Here is a 21,341-nt window from a genome sequence, read left to right as displayed (position 1 = left end):
AGGGGAAGGAATACAAAGCCAACTGCCTGGAGCTTAGGGCAGGACCGGAGGATCCACTTCCTCCCAACCCCTCCCACCCACTTCGAACTGCCTCTTCACTGGCTCCCCCAGCCAGACCTGCTGTGCTTGGTGTCTTGCTTTTGTTTTCTATGAACGTCAGCTGGAAACTAGCATCCACAGAAGAACGAACTCTGGGCCAGTGCTCATGATGGAGCTGGAAGGGTGTGGATGCTGCTTCTGGGAACTTGCTCTGCCTTGCTCTAGCCCAGGCCCCAGGCACATGCCACATGGTCCCCTCCAGAAAAGAGAATCATTGTGATCTCTTATGTGTGTGTTTCTTGGGCAAGGGACTGGGCCTGATTTAGCTTTGGAACCCAAATCCCTCATACCATGCCTGGGATTAAATCTGGCCTTTAGGAAGTATTCACTAAGTGTTTATTGGGTGGGTGGGCGACTGGGCAGGCTCTCTGGTAAAGGTAAGGAAAGAAGACAGATGGGCAAATAAATGGAAGAATGGCATGTCCTTTCAACTAGTCCTAGTGTCTCCAGACCCCTTCCTTCCAATGGGTAGGAGCTGCCATGGCCTGTGGGATGTAGACCCAGGTATGGCTAGAAGGGAGGAGACCAAGGAAGGAGACCAAAATGTCACCCCAACTCAACAAGAGCTCTCCCGTCCCTCAATGCCCGTTGCAGTGAAACTCTACGTAGTATCCCAGCACGTGACTAGCCTGGCTTCTGGTCAGGTTACATGCATCCCTCATCCTGATTTCCTTGGGGTCAGAGGCTCAGCTTTTCTTATATCCCCGCAGGGCCCCCTTCCTGGCACACAGGAAGAGTTTGATGTTGCTTAGTCACGGGAAGACAGAGAATCCCCCAGACGAGAACTGGAGTGCTCTCCTCACTAAAGTAGGAGACATGGCCTTCCTTTCTCCAGAATGCTCAGCCTTTGCAGAGATGGTCTGGCATCTGTTCCTCAATCTGGGATAATGTTCTGGATGAAGGAGTCCCATTAAAACACCTCTCCGAGCACTTAGGGAATTATGCTTGGAGAGTCCTTCTTGGCAGCAGGTACTAAATCCATCACAGCCCAGTGAAAACATCGAGTTAGAAAGGAATCACTCAGGCCAGGCCAAGAAAGCAAATGGGGACACCTTTTCCCTAGGGGCCAGCACTTGGACTCCCCTGGGAACTTAGGCTCTGGACTTAGAATAATCAGCTGCCCCAGTCTGCCCAGAACATCCCAGTGTTAACACGGCAAGTTCTGCATCCTGGGAGTCTCTCAGACCCAGGCAAACAGGGACGGTTGGTCACCCCAGGCTGGTGCTCTTCTCCTCCCTTCACCAGCAGCTTTTCTGCAGCATGCAAGAGCCCAGAGGGTGCCTCACCCCACATATGTGGGTTGCACCCCACTTCCAAATAACCCCCAGTAGTTACACTGACAGCCCGGCTCTGAGTCCATGACCAGTGAAAGGAGGAAGTGGCTTGTGTTCTCCGTCCTCGGGGCTGAATGCTGAATCTTGCTACTTGCGTGGGCCCACGCTAGGCCCCCAAATACGAAAACGATACGACAGGAAGAAGGAAAGCACATGTACCTGAAGGAGGGACACGTTGGCAAGGCTGAGTCTGAAGAGGTAGTTCCTGTGGAAACAGAAACGGAAGTCATAAGACACACTAGCTCTGCAGGCAGGAACCCAGGGAGCAGCCCCCTAGCCCAGGCCTCACAGGTGCCAGGACTGGGTGCCAATGGCAGAGGGTCTATGGCAGGAGGAGACCCCGGGAGCACGTTATTTCCCTCCATCGGTTCATTCAGTCTTCATGCACCCTGGGAGTAGGCAAAGCAAGCTCCAGTTTACAGAAGAGGAACCTGAGTGGGCCCATGGCCCAGGTCAGACAGTAAGTGCAGGGTCGGATGGAAACCCAGACTCGGGACCAGCAGATGGCGTAATGACTGTGTCACTGGACTATAGTCGACCACTGTTCAAGTCCCGGACCTGGTGACTTAAACTCACGCTGGGCGTGGGTGTGTGCGTGTCCAAGACCCCGAGAGGCAAATGGAGGAGAAGGGATTGCAGCGTGGCCATCACCCCTGGGGGGTGATTTCTTGCTTTCTGTCTCTCTGTCTCTCTCTGCCTCTCTGGTGAGCACATGCACCCTATAGCAAAAACCTTCCCTGGCTCCAAAAGAAATAATTAAAAAGAAAAGAAAGAAAATCTGGACTCATCCACTCCCAAGTCCCTCCCTGGCTCTGCTCTGGCTGACCCAGAGGCCTTGGGGGGCACCTCCTGGCCCCACTTGTGAAGAGCCCATTCGTATTCAGTTGAAAGCCTCACAGAGCTCCAGCAGGGACAGGCCTGCTTCCCCTCCCCTGGCCCTCCTTCCAGACCCATCCACCTCCTCTAGCATGCCAGCCGTCCCTGGGCTCCACACCTGGAGGGGGGCACCTCCGGGCCCCACTTGTGAAGAGCCCATTCATGTTCAGTTGAAAGCCACTCCAGCAGGGACAGGTCTGCTTCCCCTTCCGTGGCCTTCCTTCCAGAACCACCCACTTCCTCTATCATGCCAGCCGTCCCTGGGCTCCACACCTGGACCTGAGTCATCCGCTCTTTCCTCTCCTGAGTGCCTCCTGCAGCTAGTGGCTGGATCTGGCCACTGCCAGGCGTTCCCTGACCCCTCCAGCCCAGTGACTCCACTGCCACCTCACCATCCCTCTCCCTGCCGTCCAGCCTGCTCAGGCTGCCAGACTCATCTTCGTCCCTGCCCTGGTCATCTTATCTGCCCGCCACTCAGAACCCTAAATAACAGCGATGGCTGCTGCTCCTGAGTGACGATCACCAGCCACCCAGGGAGCGCACGAGGGCCGGCAGGCTCTGCTGACAGCGGTCTAGAGCCAGAGGCTGCTGCACAAGGACTCAGAGCTCAGGGACCATGCGGGCAGAGACACTGGGCAGAGTGCCACAGGAGAGCCGTTTCAGGTCTACAGACCAGGTGCCAGGCAGTGTCCCATCTCACCCCTCGCTGGGGCCTCCTGTGAGCCTCGGCTCTGCCTCTGCGCAATGGGGGCGCTAAGGCCAGGACATGGCGACAGGGGAGCTGGGAACTGCACATGAAAAGCTCCATTAACGTCAAACAGATGTAAAGTCTTGGTGGTTTCTAAGCATTTTCTCTCTTTCTTTCTTCTATCTTTTGGCCATTCCTCTTTTGATTTTTGAACTTTTTAGGAATAATTACTTTAGAAAGTTCTGGCCTGCCTCAGCTGTGCTGAGAAGCGACATGAGGGGAAAGATTGTGGAGTGGGCTAGAAAGAGAAGGAGGGCCCTGCTGAATGAACCCAGGGGTCGAGCAGACACCCCAGGCCGGGAGACTGCTCTTCCCAGCTCTGGCTCCAGGCCCTGGCCCTTCTTAGCTTCTATGTGGTACTGGGGCTGGGCGGGCCTCAGCCAGTGACCCCGGCTCTGGGCCTCTGCTGTCCTTCCCCAGGCTCCTCCTCAGATCCTCACAGAGCTTGCCCGCCCCACCCTCCTGGCCCAGGCACAGCTGGACTCCAGCTTATGGCCACCCCAGCTGTCTGCTCAGGTAACACAGGCATCTGCTCACAGCTTTAAAAAATTAGGGGAAAATTGCATCACTCAATTCATTTTTATCCCATCAAAAACCATTCATCACGGCGTCACAGATGGCTCTTCTGGGAGATGAGAACAGAGACCCGCCCTAAATCCCTGATGGAACACGGCAGGATTATAAATGAAGACAAAGTTTCCCTAGCCTGAATTCCAGAGGTCTAGGGGGTTGGGAAGAAAGGGGGAAACTGTCAGTCAGAAAAGAAGGCAAAAGAAAAGTGACCTAAAGAAAAGAGGAGACAGGGCCTGCAGGCGGCCTGGTGGTTAAGAAGCTGGATTCCCACATGGCCAAGCGCAGCTCGAGTCCTGGACCTGGTGGCTTGAAAATCACAGGGCACATGAGCATGTGCGCCCCAAATCCTGAGTAAAGAATGGAGGGGAAGGGATTGTGGTGTGGCCACCCCAGGGGGTGCTTCCTCCTTTCCCTCTCCCTGTCTCTCTCTCTCTCTGGCAAGTGCACGTGCTCTATGGCAAAAACCTAAAAAAGAAAGAAAGAAAAAAAGAGGAGATAGCTGAAGCCCCTCTCCACTGGCTGTGAGGGATGAAGGGACCAGAGTCCAAATGGATTTTTCCCTGCCTACGTCTGAGGGCAGAGCCAGGCATGAGGACCCAGAAAACGGTGGGCCTCCATCCATGCAGGGGAGACTCAAACAGAAAACATACCCACTGTTTACATGGGGAAGCCACTGAGTAGCTCAGGAGGAGCAGTGTGACCACAGGCAAGTGACTTAACCTCTCTGAGCTTCAGCTTCCTGGTCCATAAAACAGGGGCAATCACAGCACCTAACTCCCAGGGTCACTGTAAAGATGAGATGATTTACTGCATGCATTATGTACTGCATGTATTCGATTATTTATTACATGTCTGCCTGCTGTATTCATTATTAATATATGAGGTAGTGGATTTACTACAAATGAGGGGATTTCAAAAAGTTTGTAGAAAATGGAATTAAAATACAAGTTTATTTTGGCGCAAAAAATCGACATCCATACATAGATTTTTTTTTTTTTTGGAGAGGTTTTTGCTAAAGGGTGTGTGTGCTCGTGAGAAAGACAGAGAGAGATAGAGAGATAGAAAGCGAGGAACCCCCCCCCCCCCGGGGGAATGACCACGCTGCAAACCCTTCTTCTTTTTTCTCGGGATCTTGGGCACACACGCACACACACATGCCTGGCATGAGTTTAAGCCACTGGGTCCAGGACTCGAACCACGGTTGACTACGTGGGAGTTTAGCAACATAGCCATTACGCTAACTGATGGTCCCGCATAGATTTTTCATAATTTGCATTTCCATGAACTTTTTTTCCTTTTTTTTTTTTTTTTGAGGAGTTTTCACTATAGGGCGCATGCGCTTGCCGAAAAGACAGAGAGAGACAGGGAGACAGAAAGCGAGAAATCACCCCCCGGGGGGATGGCCATGCCGCAATCCCTTCTCCATTCTCCTCTCGGGATCTTGGGCACGCACGCACATGCACCTGGAGTGAGTTTAGGCCACCAGATCTGGGACTCGAGCCACAGTTGACTACATGGGAGTCCAGCAACACAGCCATTACACTAACTGCTGGTCCCTCCATGAACTTTTTGAGGGCCCCTCTGGCTTATGGTACACAAAGTGTTTGACACATGACAGGTGCAGAATGAATGACAGCTTTCAACATGCTTTCCTAGGGTTCACAGCAGTCTTGAGATGCTACTATCTGGGTTTTAAAAAATACATAGGTGGGGGCCGGCAGGTGGCATGGTGGTTAATGTGCTGGATTCCCACACAGCTGACTGAAGTCTGAGTTCCTGACCTGGCAGCTTGCTTTCTTACTTTCTTTCCTTCCTCTCTCTGTCTTTGATCAAATTAAAAAATAATAATAATAGGAACCAGCAGTTGGCATAATGGCTATGTCGCTGGACTCCCATGTAGTCAACCATGGTTTGAGTCTCGAATCTGGTGGCTTTAACTCACGCCAGGCACGTGTGTGTGTGCATGCCCAAGATCCCGAGAGGAGAATGGAGGAGAAGGGATTGCGGTGTGGCCATCCCCCCTGGGAGGTGATTTCTCGCTTTCTGTCTCTCTGTCTCTCTCTGTCTGTCTGGCGAGCACATGCGCCCTATAGCAGAAACCTCTCCCCAAAAAAGTAATAATAATAAATTAAATTAAATTAAATAATCACAAAAATACATAGGTGAAACTGGTGAGATTAGAATTAGGTCAAAAGATGGTATCATTGTTAGTTTCCTGATTGTAATGCTGTACTGAAGTCACGCAAGATGGTACACTGGGGGAAACTGGGTGGAGGGTATAAAACATCTCTGTTCTTTCTTTCTTTCTTTCCTTCTTTTTGGAGAGGTGTTTGCTACAGGGCACACATGCTCACCAGAGAGAGACAGAGAGACAGAAAGCGAGAAATCACCCCCCCTGGGATGATGGCCATGCCACAATCCCTTCTCCTCCATTCTCCTCTTGGGATCTTGGGCACGCACACACACACGCCCGGCATAAGTTTAAGCCACTGGGTCCGGAATGCGAACTGCGGTCGGCTACGTGGGAGTCCAGCGACATAGCCATTACGCCAACTGCTGGTCCCACATCTCTGTTATTTCTTGCAGTTGCACGTAAACCCACAATTAGAAAGTAAAGCAATTGCTCTCTGTGGGAAAGTCAAGTCTACACCCTTGGGTACTTGCACGTGCACAGGTTACCTCTGGGTCGGCAGGCAAAACCTCAGCACAGGGCGTGCCTCCAGGGAGGGCCTTGTCTTGCCTGTGTGAGGGTGGCTCTGCTTTCGCTGTATATCCTTTTGTACTTTTCGAATGTTTACCGGAATATAATTTTAGGTGCAAAATAATTTGTTAATTTTAAAATTAAAAACAAAAATAAAATGTGTTCAATTCCATCTTCACAACTCTGAGAGGTTGCTAGCACAGAAACTTTTACCCAGACTTTACAGAAGAGGAACTGAGACACACAGGCCAAGGCCAAGCTCACCTAGGACAAGAACCCAGTTCATCTGATCCTAGTTCTTGACCTGCCTCCTTTTCTTTCTTTCTTCTTCTTCTTCTTTTTTTTTTTAAGAGAGATTTTTGCTATAGGACACATGCGCTCGCCAAAGAGACAGAGACAGAAAAGTGAGAAATCATCCCCTAGGGGAAATGGCCATGTTGCAATCCCTTCTCCTCCACTCTCTTCACAAGACTTTGGGCATGCATACACATGTGCCCGGCGTGAGTTTTACACTGCTGAGTCCAGGACTTGATCCGTGATCGACTACAGTGGAGTCCAACGATGTAACCATTACGTCATCATCTGCTGGTCCCAACTTGCCTCCTTTTCATACAACAAATGAAGGAGTGGAGATACTAAGGGAAGCCCAGAGGGTGAGGATGATCAGCTGCATGGTGAGACCTGGAAGGGCCCGACCCTAGACCAGCTGACCAGACCTCTGAGTGGAGAGCTGAAAAACACCGGCAGACGGGAGAGACAGCAAGAACCTCTAGCCCTGGGGTTAGGAGACCTGGGTTCTGCCATCTTACTTGTGATCTTGGGAAGCTCCCATTCTCCTCTCCTTTCTTCATTTAAAAAAATGAGGGTGGCTGGATTCGCCATGATTTTCAGGCCTAAGTGTGCATCAGTGTCGCCTGGGCTTGTTAACACATGTTAGTGGTCCCGCCCTCAGAGTTTCTGATTCAAGGTCTGTGGGATGGACCCAAGAGTGTGTACTTCTAGCAACTTCTCTGGTGTTCCTGGTGCAGACGCCACACTTGAGACCCTGGAGTACAGCATCGTTAAGTGCCCTTTCCCACCAGGACTGATGGTTCTCATTCTGTGAGAGCGATCTCCTATTCCACCCCTGGAAAGTCTCCACAAATTCCTCCTAGAGTGGGATCTGCTAGATACCATAACCTGACAGTGGGAATAAAGGAGTCAAACCATGGGGAAGTAGGGCCTTCATTTACTTAATTTAAAAAGCACATGGCCTGTGCGCAGTGGCCAGCAGGGGGCTCCTGGGCACTTCTCTGCATGAACTCCTGGGGAGTTCAGAGGCAGGTCCTGGCAGCATGGCAGGGATGGGACAGGAGGTGGCCAGCAGGCATCCCTGCTCTAATTGCCAACCACTGACTTGTGAGGCTGGCTGAGATCAGAAGGTCTAGGGGTCACCCCGGCCGCCCACCTCCGGCCACCACATACTTCCTTGTGTAGGGGAGGCAGACATACACAGAGGATTGAGGGCCAGGGCTCTGGCAGCAGGTCTGCCCACGGTGGGCTTGTCCTGCATAACACTTCCACCCTCCAGTTCTAAACACCCTGTTCCTGCCCAGCCTTCCTGCACCTCATTACCTGGCTCCCACGATGAGCTGGTTCCTGGAGGGATCCAGAGCGAGCTGGGAGAAATCACGGGCTCCAGGGTAGGTGAAGTTGGAGACCCATGGCTTCAGATCTGGCGGAAGGAGAAGCAACCCTGCTGTTACTGTTGGATCAGAAACCCAGCCGCACCAGCATCAGAGCAGAGAACAGAAGTGGTGAAAATCAGAGTGCGGTGGGGCAAAGGCACCCACGAGACCCGGACTCCACCTGTCCACCTCGGTGAGCAGCCAACTATGTGACCCTGGGACAGAAGGGGGTGCTGTCACTGTTCTTGCCACATTCCTTCACTCAGAGGAGGGCTCCACACCCTACCCTGCTGCCCCTGTGCTCAAAGGGACAGCTATAATTGCCCTTGACCTTCCCGACCCTCACCAGCCACGTGTACACTGGCGAATCCTGTCCGTTCTGTTCCAAACTCTGAAACCCACCCATGTCTTTCCCTCTATATCTCACCTCCCTTCCAATCCACCAACAACTCCTGTTGCCTGGACTGGTGCCAATAGCCTCCTAACTGGCCTGGTTTTTCCATACCTGCCCCATTCAGCACGGAATCTTTCTAACATGCAAATGTGGTTATGTCACTCTCTAGCTTAGACCTTTTCCACAGCTCCCACTGCCCCCAGGAAAAGTTCAGCTCCTGTGAAGGTCTTTGGCTCCTGGACCCCCATCCTCCCAAGTCCAATTACTCGCACATTAATTATTTCGTGGCCAGCTGAAAGAATGATGCTGTATCTTTTACATTCCCTCTTCAGCCCAGGCTCGCTAACCTAAAACACTGCACATTTCCCCAAATCCACCCAAGGCCTGCAAACCTTGCCCTTCTGCTCTCCCTAGGTGGAACATTTCCTGTTCATCTCCACTCCCACCTCTTCCAAAAAGCCTTCTCTGACTCCCTCAAGCCAGGATTAAAGGCTTCCATCATCATGTACTTTCGTGTCATATTAACTCCTTCACGCTGGCTGGCTATCTGCCCTGGTGGTTTGCCCTGGGGCCAGGCAAGATCTGGCTTCTTAGGGTTCCAGGCCCAGGTCAGCACCCAGGGATTTCTGAAAGAATACATGAATAATTCTCAACTCCTTTCTTGCAGAAGGACAAGCAGGTTTTCAGACAAAGTCCCACGGAGGTAGGAAGAACAGAGCTGGGAGGTCAGAGTCTACCTGGTCTCCAAGGCAGGCTCTTTCCAGTCAAAGCAGAAGCCTTTCAGAGGCATTGGATGGGCAAAGAGACCTCCCCTTCTGGATGAAGGAGTGTGCCCTGGGAGGATAGGCCTAGACAGGCCTGCTGGCTTTCCCTCGTCCACCCTGTGGGGATGGCCTTCTCCCATGAGGGTCGCAGGGCCCACAGCCCCTTAATAACCCACCGTCAGCCCCTGCCTCATGGATGGGAGGGGCTGTGTGGGGAGTGGGGCCGAGGACCCTCTGTGCCACTGTGGGTAAAGACAAAGGGGGACGTGAGGCACAGTGCTTTCCCCCACGGTGCAGTGAGGACTAACTCACAGAGGCCCAGAGAAGGGTGTGTGTGTGTGTGTGTGTGTGTGTGTGTGTGCGTGCGTGCATGCGCATGTGTGGGTAATCCAAGGGAAATAAATCATTGCTCATTATCCCTCCACTACAGAGTAAAAGCAGCCCTTCATTTCTGCACGACAGGCAAACACTTAATCGCTCCCTGGAGAACTGGGGTTTTGCAAGTTGGATGTTTTTCAGAAATCTGTGATATACACGATTTAAAAAGGAAGAAAGAAATCCTGCAGCAAAATGAAGCAAACCCCATAGGCCTGCCTCTGCCCCCCGCAGGTAACTAGGGGATGGCCAGAACTAGCACGTCGTAGTAAGAGCGTGTGGGCAATATAGTTGTGAGGAGCAGATCGGGAGTCTGGGGGTGCTGGGGTTTTAGCTGACCTCAAGGCCACTCTCAGAAACCCCAGTGGGATATTACACTACCTTAGAGCTGAAACTAAGGTCCCTTCTCCTCCGGTGTGTGTGTGTGTGTGTGTGTGTGTGTGTGTGTGTGCGTGCGTGCATGCATGTGTGGGTAATCCAAGGGAAATAAATCATTGCTCATTATCCCTCCACTACAGAGTAAAAGCAGCCCTTCATTTCTGCACGACAGGCAAACACTTAATCGCTCCCTGGAGAACTGGGGTTTTGCAAGTTGGATGTTTTTCAGAAATCTGTGATATACACGATTTAAAAAGGAAGAAAGAAATCCTGCAGCAAAATGAAGCAAACCCCATAGGCCTGCCTCTGCCCCCCGCAGGTAACTAGGGGATGGCCAGAACTAGCACGTCGTAGTAAGAGCGTGTGGGCAATATAGTTGTGAGGAGCAGATCGGGAGTCTGGGGGTGCTGGGGTTTTAGCTGACCTCAAGGCCACTCTCAGAAACCCCAGTGGGATATTACACTACCTTAGAGCTGAAACTAAGGTCCCTTCTCCTCCAGGAAGCCTTCTGGATTTTAACCTCTCTACCCTGATTTTAAGTTCCACGTTCTTGTCATCCTTTACCGCCTCATGGATGTCACACATCATCAGTCTGAGTGTGCGCAAGTCTTTGTTGTGCCTTTTTTTCAGAGTGTATCCCATGAGACCCGGTGCTCCCTAATAATAGCAAACAGGTCGCCCTTTGACCCCTCATCTGATGGGGCATTTCAGAGGTGAGCAGTTGAACGAGGGAAGAGGAAGCCACACTGATCTGGAGCAACTGCACCGGGGACTTAGGTCAGGCGCCATTCAGGCCCCTTCTGTGGGGTGAGGGGAGAGGAAGAGGACAGAGCAGAAGCTGGGGTGGTGACAGGGAAGCGGGGTGGGGCATGGACGGATAGGGTGGCACCCCCTATCAGTGTGTCCCTCTTCTCTAGCCCCGAAGGGACCCATGTGGGCAAGGGGGAAGGGACGAGGTGGGAGAGAGAAGCCGTGCGTGGCGTCTCTGTCCTGGGGGATCCTTGGGAAAGGAGCCAGCCTCCTCTTATTACATGGCAACGGGGACGGGGGAAGGCGGTCTTTAAAATACCAAGCACGTTCTGAGCTCCGTGTGCAGCGAAGGCTTTGGACGGGGACTTTAAGAGAAAAATGACATTCTCTGTGACGCGCCTGTGATTTTAATTATAGCCAGTTCAATTACCCACTTTGTGGATTAACCACTGCCAGTGTTAACTCCAGGCTGGCTTCTCCCTGCAGCCTGGGAAGGCAATACTGGGGCAAATGGAGCAATATGCAGGCCGGCGAGAAACACAGCAGCCCCCCTTCAAAGAAACCTACGGGAGAAAATTCAGCCTTACAAAACAGCTCCTCGAGGGTGTTCAGGGGTTATTCACAGATCAGTCAGGTGCCAGGGAGAGGGAGACTCCCAACTACGAGGTTGGAGACAGGCGTAAGAAAGGTATGGAGGTCGGGGGCCGGGAGCCGGATGCTGGCTCTGTGCTGGACACAGTGCCACCCACAGCACAGTCCCTGGCCCAGTGAGAACCGAGTCCCTCCTGTGTGCTCGGCAGTGCTAAGGGATGTGAGGAGACAAGGAAGCCAGGCCTCGCCCAAGACCGGCTGGGCTGGGGCACCAAAGCCCATGGCCTTTAACAAATGATATGTCATAATTGAGCGTTCGAGGGACACTCATTCACCTCGGAGGCCCACGACACCCTCCTCCATGTCTGGCACCAAACGGGGCCCAATAAAAACGTGCTGAACGGGGGCTAGATGGTGGCGCGGAGGTAAAATCGTGATACTCTCTGAGGCTGGCCACACGGGAAGGTTCCAGGTTCAGGTCCAGCGAGCTCTCAGAGATATCTGAGGTCTGACAGACACCCTCTGTTGGGGATCCATCTCTGTCTCTCTCATGTGGAAGACATAAATAAACTTAAAACATTTTTGCAAATGGATAGCAAGCTCAAAACTGTCAGGATACAGAAGAGGGTAAGGGGGATTTCTTCCTTCTGTATGAGGATGCAGTGGGATGTTAGATTCATTCAATTCCCATCTTAAGATAAGAGATGGTCTCCAGCACTCGGGCTCTGGGGAGCACATCGGCCCCCTCTCTGACTCCCTCCCCTCCCAGTTTGCCCCAGTACAGCCCAGCCTGGCAAGGAGGCAGCATTTCCCTATCCTCTCGCTGTCCCTGTTCCAGAATTGGCTAGGCCGATCCCGTTCCTCGCCAAGCCCTTGAGAGGAAATGTTTCATTAGGAGATGCCACTGAAGCCCCCAATGTGAGGAGAACAGCCCCAGAATCCTGCCCCTTCTGTCCCCCCACTTCTCTTCAGTGACAGCCACCAGCAGTGCTGCAGGAGCCAACGGAAGTCTGAGGCTGTGTGGGCAGGCAGGCTGGCTTTTTGTAGGCTTAGGACTTTGCTAATTTCCTTTAATCCACTTAAGCTTTCAAAGCCTGGGATCTCAGCTCAAACAAGACTGCAACACCCCAGAAGACAGCTGGAAACCTTCTCCCCCACCCCCTAAGGGAGCCAGCCCACAGCTGGTGATCCCACACTTCCAGAAGAACGCCCAGCCTCCCCACCAAGCAGCCCCCTGTCTCTCGTCCATCCTGGCCCTGCCACCCCTCAAAACCTCGCCAGCCCCTGACTCACTGGCCGATCTCCCACTCTGCTCTATCCACACAGGACAGGGTCACTTGTCCTCCAGTTGGGGACACTTGGTGGGAGAGTGCCTGACCCCCTGCTGTAGGCAGTAGGGTACCGGGATAAGTCTTCTCGGTCCTTCACCAGAGTCTTCCTGTTTGTTGAAGGAGGTGACAGTGTCCTTGCTCTGCCGACGCCACAGGGTTACTATGAGGAGGGACCAGGCCAGTGCGAATTCACCTAGGAAAACGGAACCCCGGCGACTACAGCTGTCGATCCCAGCACGAGCCGCCGTGTTGATGGTGGATCTTGAAGCATCAGTGTGAACCAGGGGGCTCCAAACTGGCTCATAGATCACGGAAGAACATCTGGAACGCTCCGGCACTTCTGTTTTGTTTTTCAGATGATCATCGAATGTATGTACTAATTTTGGAAACTCTTACAGAGAATTGAAGGACCCCTTGGAATACACCCAGTGATTCACAAATTCCAGTTTGGGAAATACTTTCATAAGACACTCTCACGCCCTCCTTTGACAGACAGAAGACTTATTAGTCACCAGAGCCCCCTGCACTGGGGATTCCCAGGACCTCCAAGATGAGCATCCCTATGAGCATCTTAGAAACTTCCCAGAGGTCTCTGGGCACTTCCTGGTGAGTACGTCATCTTCATTCTTACCCCAGAGAAGCCGAGAAATGCAGTCTTTGCTTCCAGAAGAGCTAGAGCACGTGGCCATTCCCACCTAGGGCATCCACAGCTTCGTTCTTTAGCAGAGGAATCCCAGCCAGGGAAGCCCTCCTCCCCCAGCTGACCATGAATGGAAGGCCTAAATTAATCATCTAGAGACAAAAATTAGACCCCATCCTTCTTAAGACATCTATCCCCAGAGGAGGAGTCTTAGTATGCTAAGAAATGAACATCCCAAGGACTCCAGCAGCCAGAAGGAACCTGCTGAGGTCAGACCTAAGTCCTCGAAGACACAGTCACTGTAAAGAAGACACAGTCACTGTAAACAAAGAACGAGTGGGAAATGGCAGCTCTCACCTTCAAAGGCCACAGTGGGGTGCTCCCTCAGGGCACACAGCTGCTGCTCACTTCTGGGCTCGCTGGCGACATCCTGGGAGCTGGAGAGGTGGGGCACCAGCAGTGTGAGGCTGGGCAGCAACAGTGAGACAGCCAGGCGTCCTGGGGCCACCATGCTGGGCCACTCTGCAGTCCTAGCTCCCAGAGGCAGGTTGGGAAGAAGACCTGCAAGGCAAACACTCCGTCTCACCAAATGCTCTCTCTCAGTGCCCACTTCTCTCAATTGCCTTGAGATTGTCAGCGGCCCCATGGGGTTTATTCAATAAATGCATACTGTACTTAAGGTACTCACGGTTTACTCTGCTCTAGTAATGCAGTTATAGATCATATCTTGAAAGCTCATTTCCCTTGTAATGGTATTCTGGACAAAACTGAAAAATTACAGAGCCTTTTCTATTATGATCCCAAATGGTTTAAAATCAGTTTCAATGATAAAGGTGAGGAGGAAGATGATGAAGGTGGTATGGATTTTTAAAAAATGGAGCTGGGCCAATGGGTAGCCAATTGTAGAAAGATAAATCTAAATGCACAAGTCATACCTTATACTAGGACAAATTCCAAATGGATAAAGATTTAATTACTAAGAATAAACCATAAAAACACTAGAAGAAAATTTAGGCAGAATCTTTTATACCTCAGAATAGAAAATCATAACTTAGATTTTCATAACATCTAAGACTACATTAAAATCACAAACTTCTGAATGTCCCACTACCCCAAAAGACAACATCAAACAAAATCCAAAAGCAAATGATAACACTGGAAAAAATATTTGCAATTCGTATCACAGATAGGGAAATAACATTCCTAATATATAAAGAACTTCTAGAAATCAAGAAAAAAGACCGACAGTCTAGTAGAAAAATAAACAAGGATAAGAATACAAACAAGCCTTAAAATGTGAGTGATCCTTATTATCATTCATAATAAGAGCAACACAAATTAAAACTTAGATTTAGATACCAGCTCTTACTTAGCCGGTTAGGAAAAATCCACGTTAGATGACACACTCTTTTGGTGAAGCTGTGAGGACAGGGGCTCTGGCACATACTGCTGGTGAGTGTGCAAAATAACACAGCCCCTACGAGGGGAGAAACTAAGACTATGCGGCAGAACCACCCATGCGCTTATCCTTTGAGCTAGCGCCCAATTCTGAGAGTCTAGGCTTGTACGCAAAACATCAATTCGCCCACTATAACAACTGTGGTAAGGTAAGTGCCAAAATTTGAGAGTCACTGTACACTGTATACTAATTTGACAGAGTAACTTTTTAATGGCCAGTGGGTTTGTTCACTCACCAAAGAGAGAGAGGAGGAAAAAGTATCCCATAGTGGAGCGTGTTCATGCCATAATGCCTTCTCCCCCACTTCTCCATGCTGTCAGAATTTGGGGCATGCATGCACTTGCACCTGGCGTGTTTCTTAGACCACTAGAGCTGAGACTTAAATCAGGATCAGCCATTTGGGATCCAGCTTCCTTAACTACTGGGCCAAGGGGCTGTCCCACTGACATTCATTTCTATGTAAGTTGAGTTTAATAAAATATTAGGGCTTGTATTTTGCATTTCTTTTTCAAATTACTTTCTCTAGTAATTTACTTCTGTTGAATTTTACATTAGTATCCTTCTGCAACAGATTGTGAATTGAAAAATCAAACTGCTTCTTCACCATAGATAGTCGAGAAGCAAAAAATAGGCCCCGAGGCACCTGCGCATACACAGAGTGACTTGTATACACTATCATTCACTGTGACGTTCTTTTGAAGTAACAGAAGGCCAGGAAACCAAATATTCAAAAATAGGAAACTGCTTAAATAAACTATGGTGTATCTTCATAATGAAATACTATACAGCTGTAAAAAGAAAAAAAATAAAGATCTTTTCTAGGTTTTGATATACAGAAATCTCCAGATGCATTAAGTGAAAAAAGCAACATGCAGAACAGTTTGTAAAACATACTACCTTTTATGTAAAAAAGAGGGTAGAAATAAGAATATGTATTTATATTTGCATTTATTAGCCTTCACATATACCAGAAAAACACATCAAATTTTGGGACCAGCAGTGAGTGTAACGGCTATATTGCTGAACTCCCATGTAGTCGACCGTGGTTCAAGTCCTGGACCTGGTGGCTTAAACTCAAGCCAGGTGCGTGTGCGTGTGCGTGTGTGCCCAAGATCCCGAGAGGAGAATGGAGGAGAAGGGATTGCGGCGTGGCCATCCACCCTGGAGGGTGATTTCTCACTTTCTGTCTCTCTGTCTCTCTCTGTCTTTCTGGTGAGCAAACGTGCCTTATAACAAAAACCTCTCCAAAAAAAAAAAAAAAGAAAAACACATCAAATTTAAAGTGTATTTACATGTAGCAAAATGGTGATCGAGTCTTCTCAATGTGTATCTTTTTATTATTTTCATTTTTAACTAGGTAACATATTTCCTATTTAATAAAATTTTGGATTTTAGAAACCCTTAGAAAAACTAGTTTTAGGGACCAGCAGTTAGTGTAATGGCTATGTCGCTGGACTCCCATGTAGTCAACAGCAGTTCGTGTCCCGGACCCGGTGGCTTAAAGCTCATGCCGGGCGCGTGTGCATGTGTGCCCAAGATCCCAAGAGGAGAATGGAGGAGAAGGGATTGCGGCGTGGCCATCCCCCCTGGGGGGTGATTTCTCGCTTTCTGTCTCTCTGTCTCTCTCTGTCTGTCTGGCGAGCGCACACGCCTGAAAGCAAAAACCTCTCAAAAAAAAAAACTAGTTTTAGTTCACTAAATTGTCTAATATGGAGAAGCCCCAGGATTTCCCTGGGTGCCTGACTTGTCTCCTCTGACTCCCCTCTATTTCTCCCCTTCCCCAGCCCATCCAATGTGACAAGCCCTGCTGATCCTTAAGCTGAGGAGTGACTTCTTTTGCATCACTTTCCTCATCTATGAAATGAAGTGATTCCTGACCAGCGGTGGGATGAATCAGAATCATTTCCCTAGGCTGGCAGGTAAGGGATTCCAAAGGCAGTTCCCCAAGGTAAGGGACAGAGGACCAGAAGCTGCTGGGGTTTCTTCCTGCTCTAAAAGTTCTATTTGTAACTAGCACCAGCAGTTGACGTAATGGCTATGTCGCTGGACTCCCATGTAATCGACCACGGTTCAAGTCCCGGACCCAGTGGCTTAAACTCACACCAGGTGCATGTGTGTGTGTGCCCAAGATCCCGAGAGGAGAATGGAGAAGAAGGGATTGTGGCGTGGTCATCCCCACTGGGGGTGATTTCTTGCTTTCTGTGTCTCTGTCTCTCTCTTTCTGGTGATCGTAAGCACCCTATAGCAAAAACCTCTCCCAGAAAAAAAAAAAAAAAGTTGTATTTGCTACTGCCTCTGCCTTCCTCCAAGTCTGGAGCATTACAGGAGCATCCTTTTCTTCCCTCCTGTTCCTCTGCTGTGTATAAAGTGGGACAATATCCATCACTGAATCGCTGCAAGGCTTCAGAGAAATAACGGCGACACCAGTGTGCTCAGCAGACGGCCTGCGCTCTACCCGGCCCCAAACTCACAGGGAATTAATCCCAGAGGAGCTCTTTGATCCCCTCATCCAGAGACTCAAAGCAGTACCTTCTCTGCCCTTCCCCAGAAGAACCTGACCATCATAGCCAGGTTGAAGGAGAAGGTCTCTCTTCAGGAAGAGACCATCTCCCTGAAGCCGTTTCCTCCATGGCCACTCTGGCCTATTTCCTGTTGCGTGGGACTTGGCACTGTTGTTCCATCCTTGGTGCCACCCCTTTCCCTGACACGGACCCTGGCCTCTCAAACCAAGCTACAGGTGGTGGTGGGGCATTCAAGGGCACGCTCAAACCTCTGGAGCCAGAAACCCGAGGTCAGACCCAGCTCTTCTCCGTACTAGCTATGTGACTCTGGACGAAAGATTTACCCGCTCCCTGCCTTAGTTTCCCCACACGGGAGTGATCAGAACAAATCAGCTTCCTCAGGAGTTGTGAAGATGAAAAGGCCTGAGCCATGCCTGGCAGGCAGTGAGTGGTCTGCTGGAGTGAGCTTTCTGGTGCCCTGGATGCAGAGGCAGGGACTGGCCATCTCCTTTGCCCTTTGACACCTTGGGAGCCTTCTGTCTGCTCCTCCGCGTACTGTCTCCTGCGCCTCCTGGCCCTGCGCCTGCGAGGCAGGGACTTGCGTGTGTGGACTGCATCAAAGGCCTCCCTTCCCTGTCCGGGTTCTGCCAGGGGAGGGAGGAGGCAGCGAAGGCAGCAGGGCCAGGCTGGCTGCATCCCTCGACAGCAGGTCAGAGCGCCTGGCAGGCAGCTCGTTCAGAACCAGGGGCGGAACCGCCTCTTGCTTCCCAGCCCCAGGGCACTGCACAGCCAACCAGTCCATATGGCTCCCAAACCCCCTTCCCACACCTTTGTAAACAGTTCCTTTATTAAACTGCCCTCGGTTCCCCAGTTGGACTGTGCCATCTGTTTCCTGGGGGGGCCCTGACCGATAAAACACCTAATTAGGGATATGCGATGCAGATGCACCTATCAGCTTTTGAGACCTTAGCTTGGCTGCTCTCTTTCAGCCTCTAAGGGCACCCGAGGTGGCCCTGATGCACTGCCCTTCCCCAGCACCAGCACTCCCCCAAGCCCTCTGACACCTCCCTGCCTCCCCACCCCTCCCTGCCTCCACACCTTCTGACCACCAGTGGACCTTCCGTGCAGACTCTGAGCTCCCAGGGCCTGAATCAGGAGCACATCCTGGCTCCTTCCCCTTCCCCAGACCCAGGTCTTAAAGCACCTTGCTCTGAAGCAGAGGTTCCATTCTCATTATGGTTCTTATGTAAATATGTCCTCTAAATCCCTCTTGAATCAATAATTGCTAGATTAATATCACTGCGTCCACCTGGGCCCAGTGCAGTGCATCTGTCTGCTGTTTCAGGAGAAGGTACAGGAGCCCAGGACCTGGCTGGGGCAGGGAGGGCTGAGGGCAGGACCCAGAGCCAGGGCCTCCTCTCTTCAGTTACCTTCTCCCCTAGCTGAAGGAGCCAGAGCTGGCAGCTCTGCACATTTCAGCAGAACAGGGTGCTGTGGTTGAAAAAGGAAAAGAGTGGTCAATCCCCACATCACTGAGGGCATTGCCAGCTCTGACATTTTTTGTTGTCTTTAATGCCAGACAGTGTGTGTGTGTATGCATGAGAGAGAGACACTTCCCGCAGGGGTGCCTGACACACCCCATCCTTTTACTCCAGTTCTCCACCCAGTCAGGATTCTGGGCATGAGCACACATGTCCTGCATGTTTTTCAAGCCGTTGAGGCAAGGACTTGAACCTTGGTTGGCCACGCAGGGTCCATTTCCTCCGCACAATGCTTAACTGCTGTGCTGCAGGGCTGGCCCGGTGGCTTTTTGGAGCATAGTTCTAGATACTTCTGGGATGAGGGTGAATTCTCAACTCCCAAGAATTCATCTTTGGAAAGTATTTCCTCTCCAGCCTCATCCAAAGGGGTAGAGCCAGTAACCTCATGAGTACCACATGATTCCTAGCCCAGCCATAGCCGGCTGCACCAGCATAGTCTGGTGACCAGAACAGACCCAAAGGGGGCACTCTATAGCAGTTCGGGTGTGTGACTCCCACGGGTCAGTTCAGTCTTTATAGAGGAGGTTCCTGGAACACGTAAACATGGGCCCTGTGGAGTGGTCATTGTCCACCTGCTGAGGACAACTTCAGGAGAGAGGCCAATGGCGGGAAACAGAGAATAGAAACTCACTACGAGGCTGACAGTTTTCTAGTCCCCAGGTCCAGCCTGTCCTGAGGTCTGACTGCAGACCTACGGCCCTGAGCTATCCACCTCCCACATCCTAGTAGTAAAATTTCCCATTTCGGTTTAAGCCAGTTGGAGTGTGTCAGACCAGGACACGTCTTCCCTGTGGATACCGCCTCCTCGGTGTCCCCTCCCACCGTCTTCCTTTCTAGCGAGGCTCCTGCACTGTGAAGGACCTGGAGACAGCCTGCCCTGCTCGAAACGCTTCCTACTCTTCCAGACAGTGGTGATGGGTGAGACGCATGAGAAGTCATGGATGGCGCTTGCGGAAGGGCTCCCCTTCTTCCTGCCTGACCCATAGGTCGAACAGAAGGTGCAGAAAGTCGGGTGGGGTTGGGACATTGAGGATGGAACCCACTCTGGCCTGCCCACCTCCAGGCTTCCCTTCCTTGTGTGCCAATTACTCATCTGGCTTTTGCTTTCTTGTTACAAAGAGTAAATGAGTTACCTTGCCTAGTGGGTTTCGAGCAGCACCTGCTGCAGAGGAAGTTTGGTGGAAGCATTGGCCATTATTATTGGGGAGGGGGGGTGTCTTAAAAAAAAAAAGCTCAAGTTTAAAATGCATGATACAAAGGAACTAGGTGTGGACTTTAAACATTTTTGCACCAAGATGAACTTGTACTTCATTTCTATTTTCCCACACACTTTTTGAAGGCAAGGGATTATTAGGCAATAACCCACCCGTAATTTGTTCAAGCCCTTGTTTTCCAGGTCTCAATTGTCACCAGCCAAATACTACTCCCATCCCATGCAGTCCGGTTTCTCACACTCCTAAGGCCGACGGAAAATCCTCTTTCTAATCTGTCTATCGGATATGGTACTAAAATAACCCCAGAATTCCTCACCAGTAGTGCGGAGCGAGAAGCCAGTGACTTTCTTGAGGGTCGTACAGTAGCGTGGAAAGCCCCAAGTTTGGGGGGCTGCCTTGGTGAAAATCTTGGTTTCATCAGCCATAAAATAGGGTGATAGTTCCTTGCCTTAAATGTTGATAAAGTATCCACATCTGAGTCTGGTATAGATTGCCCCTTTATGAAACCCAGCCATAGAAATTTATTAGTACACGTAAAACACTCAGCAGCTACCCACATGCCTGTCCCAGGCTCATTCAGTTCCTTTAAACAATACTTCACGGGGCACTTACTGAGCGCCTACTATGTGCCAGGCCTGTATAGATGGACAAGCTCCACATGACAGAAGCAGGGTCTTTGCCTTTCAGGGGTTTATTACTACAGTCTCACAGGGGAGAGGAGACGTGTCCTCAAAGAGCAGACAGGGGCCCAGGGCCTGGGAGGTAAGTGGGAAGGGCAGGGGGACACAGAAAGCCCTCTCTGGAAGTGCCCGTCACTGGCTCTGTAGCAGGACGCTCTAGCAATGGAGGTGGGGAGAGGCAGTACCAGCCGACTCCGGCTATTTTGGGAAACCCTTAATGGCAAGGAAAGCATTTTCCCAATCTTCGGTCAGAGCCTCTCCTGCTACTGCCCCAATTCCCTGTGGGTCCTCGCTATGGGGTCACTCTATTGGTGCCTGGAGGCGGGCGAATGCATGTGCGAGAGAGAATGCACACCCACGCAGCACCCCCGAGACTCCTCGCACTCTCTGGGACTTCTCCAAGGCTGGTTTCCCAGCACAGAGAGCAGGAGGATTAGCTGCAGCGTGGGAGGGGATGAAATCACTGAGTGATGGTGGGAGAGAGTGAGGAAAGGCAGAGGGCCAAGGCCCACAGTTAGGGACCTCTGCCCTTTGTTCCAGGCCGAGGATGAGGCAGATGGGGAGGGGAGTGTGTGTGTCAGAGCGAACGTGGCCTTGCAACAGGCTCCCCCACACAACCGCGCCCTCCCCTGCTTGTCAGAGAGCTGGTTTCCAGTTGGTTCTACAGAGGGTAGTGGGGGAGCTGCCACACTGAGGACCTTCAGTTAACTCATCACCCACTCAAT

General features: G+C 51.1%; 1 protein-coding gene across 1 annotated transcript in view; it reads right to left on the bottom strand.

Moving 5' to 3' along the window:
* Positions 1 to 13,774, bottom strand: part of SEMA5B (semaphorin 5B) — a 53,760-nt gene extending 39,986 nt beyond the window's left edge. Inside the window, 3 exon segments of the mRNA XM_027774219.1 lie at positions 1,593 to 1,638; positions 7,946 to 8,045; positions 13,579 to 13,774. Coding sequence (XP_027630020.1) covers positions 1,593 to 1,638; positions 7,946 to 8,045; positions 13,579 to 13,732 — 300 coding nt within the window. The 5' untranslated portion in view covers positions 13,733 to 13,774.
* Between the last annotated feature and the right edge of the window lie 7,567 nt (positions 13,775 to 21,341).

This window comes from Tupaia chinensis, unplaced genomic scaffold (genome assembly GCF_000334495.1).
Source record: "Tupaia chinensis unplaced genomic scaffold, TupChi_1.0 Scaffold000415_1, whole genome shotgun sequence".
Taxonomy (NCBI): Eukaryota; Metazoa; Chordata; class Mammalia; order Scandentia; family Tupaiidae; genus Tupaia; species Tupaia belangeri.
The sequence above is the reverse complement of the archived record's forward strand: the minus strand, read 5'-3'. Positions and strand labels throughout refer to the sequence as shown.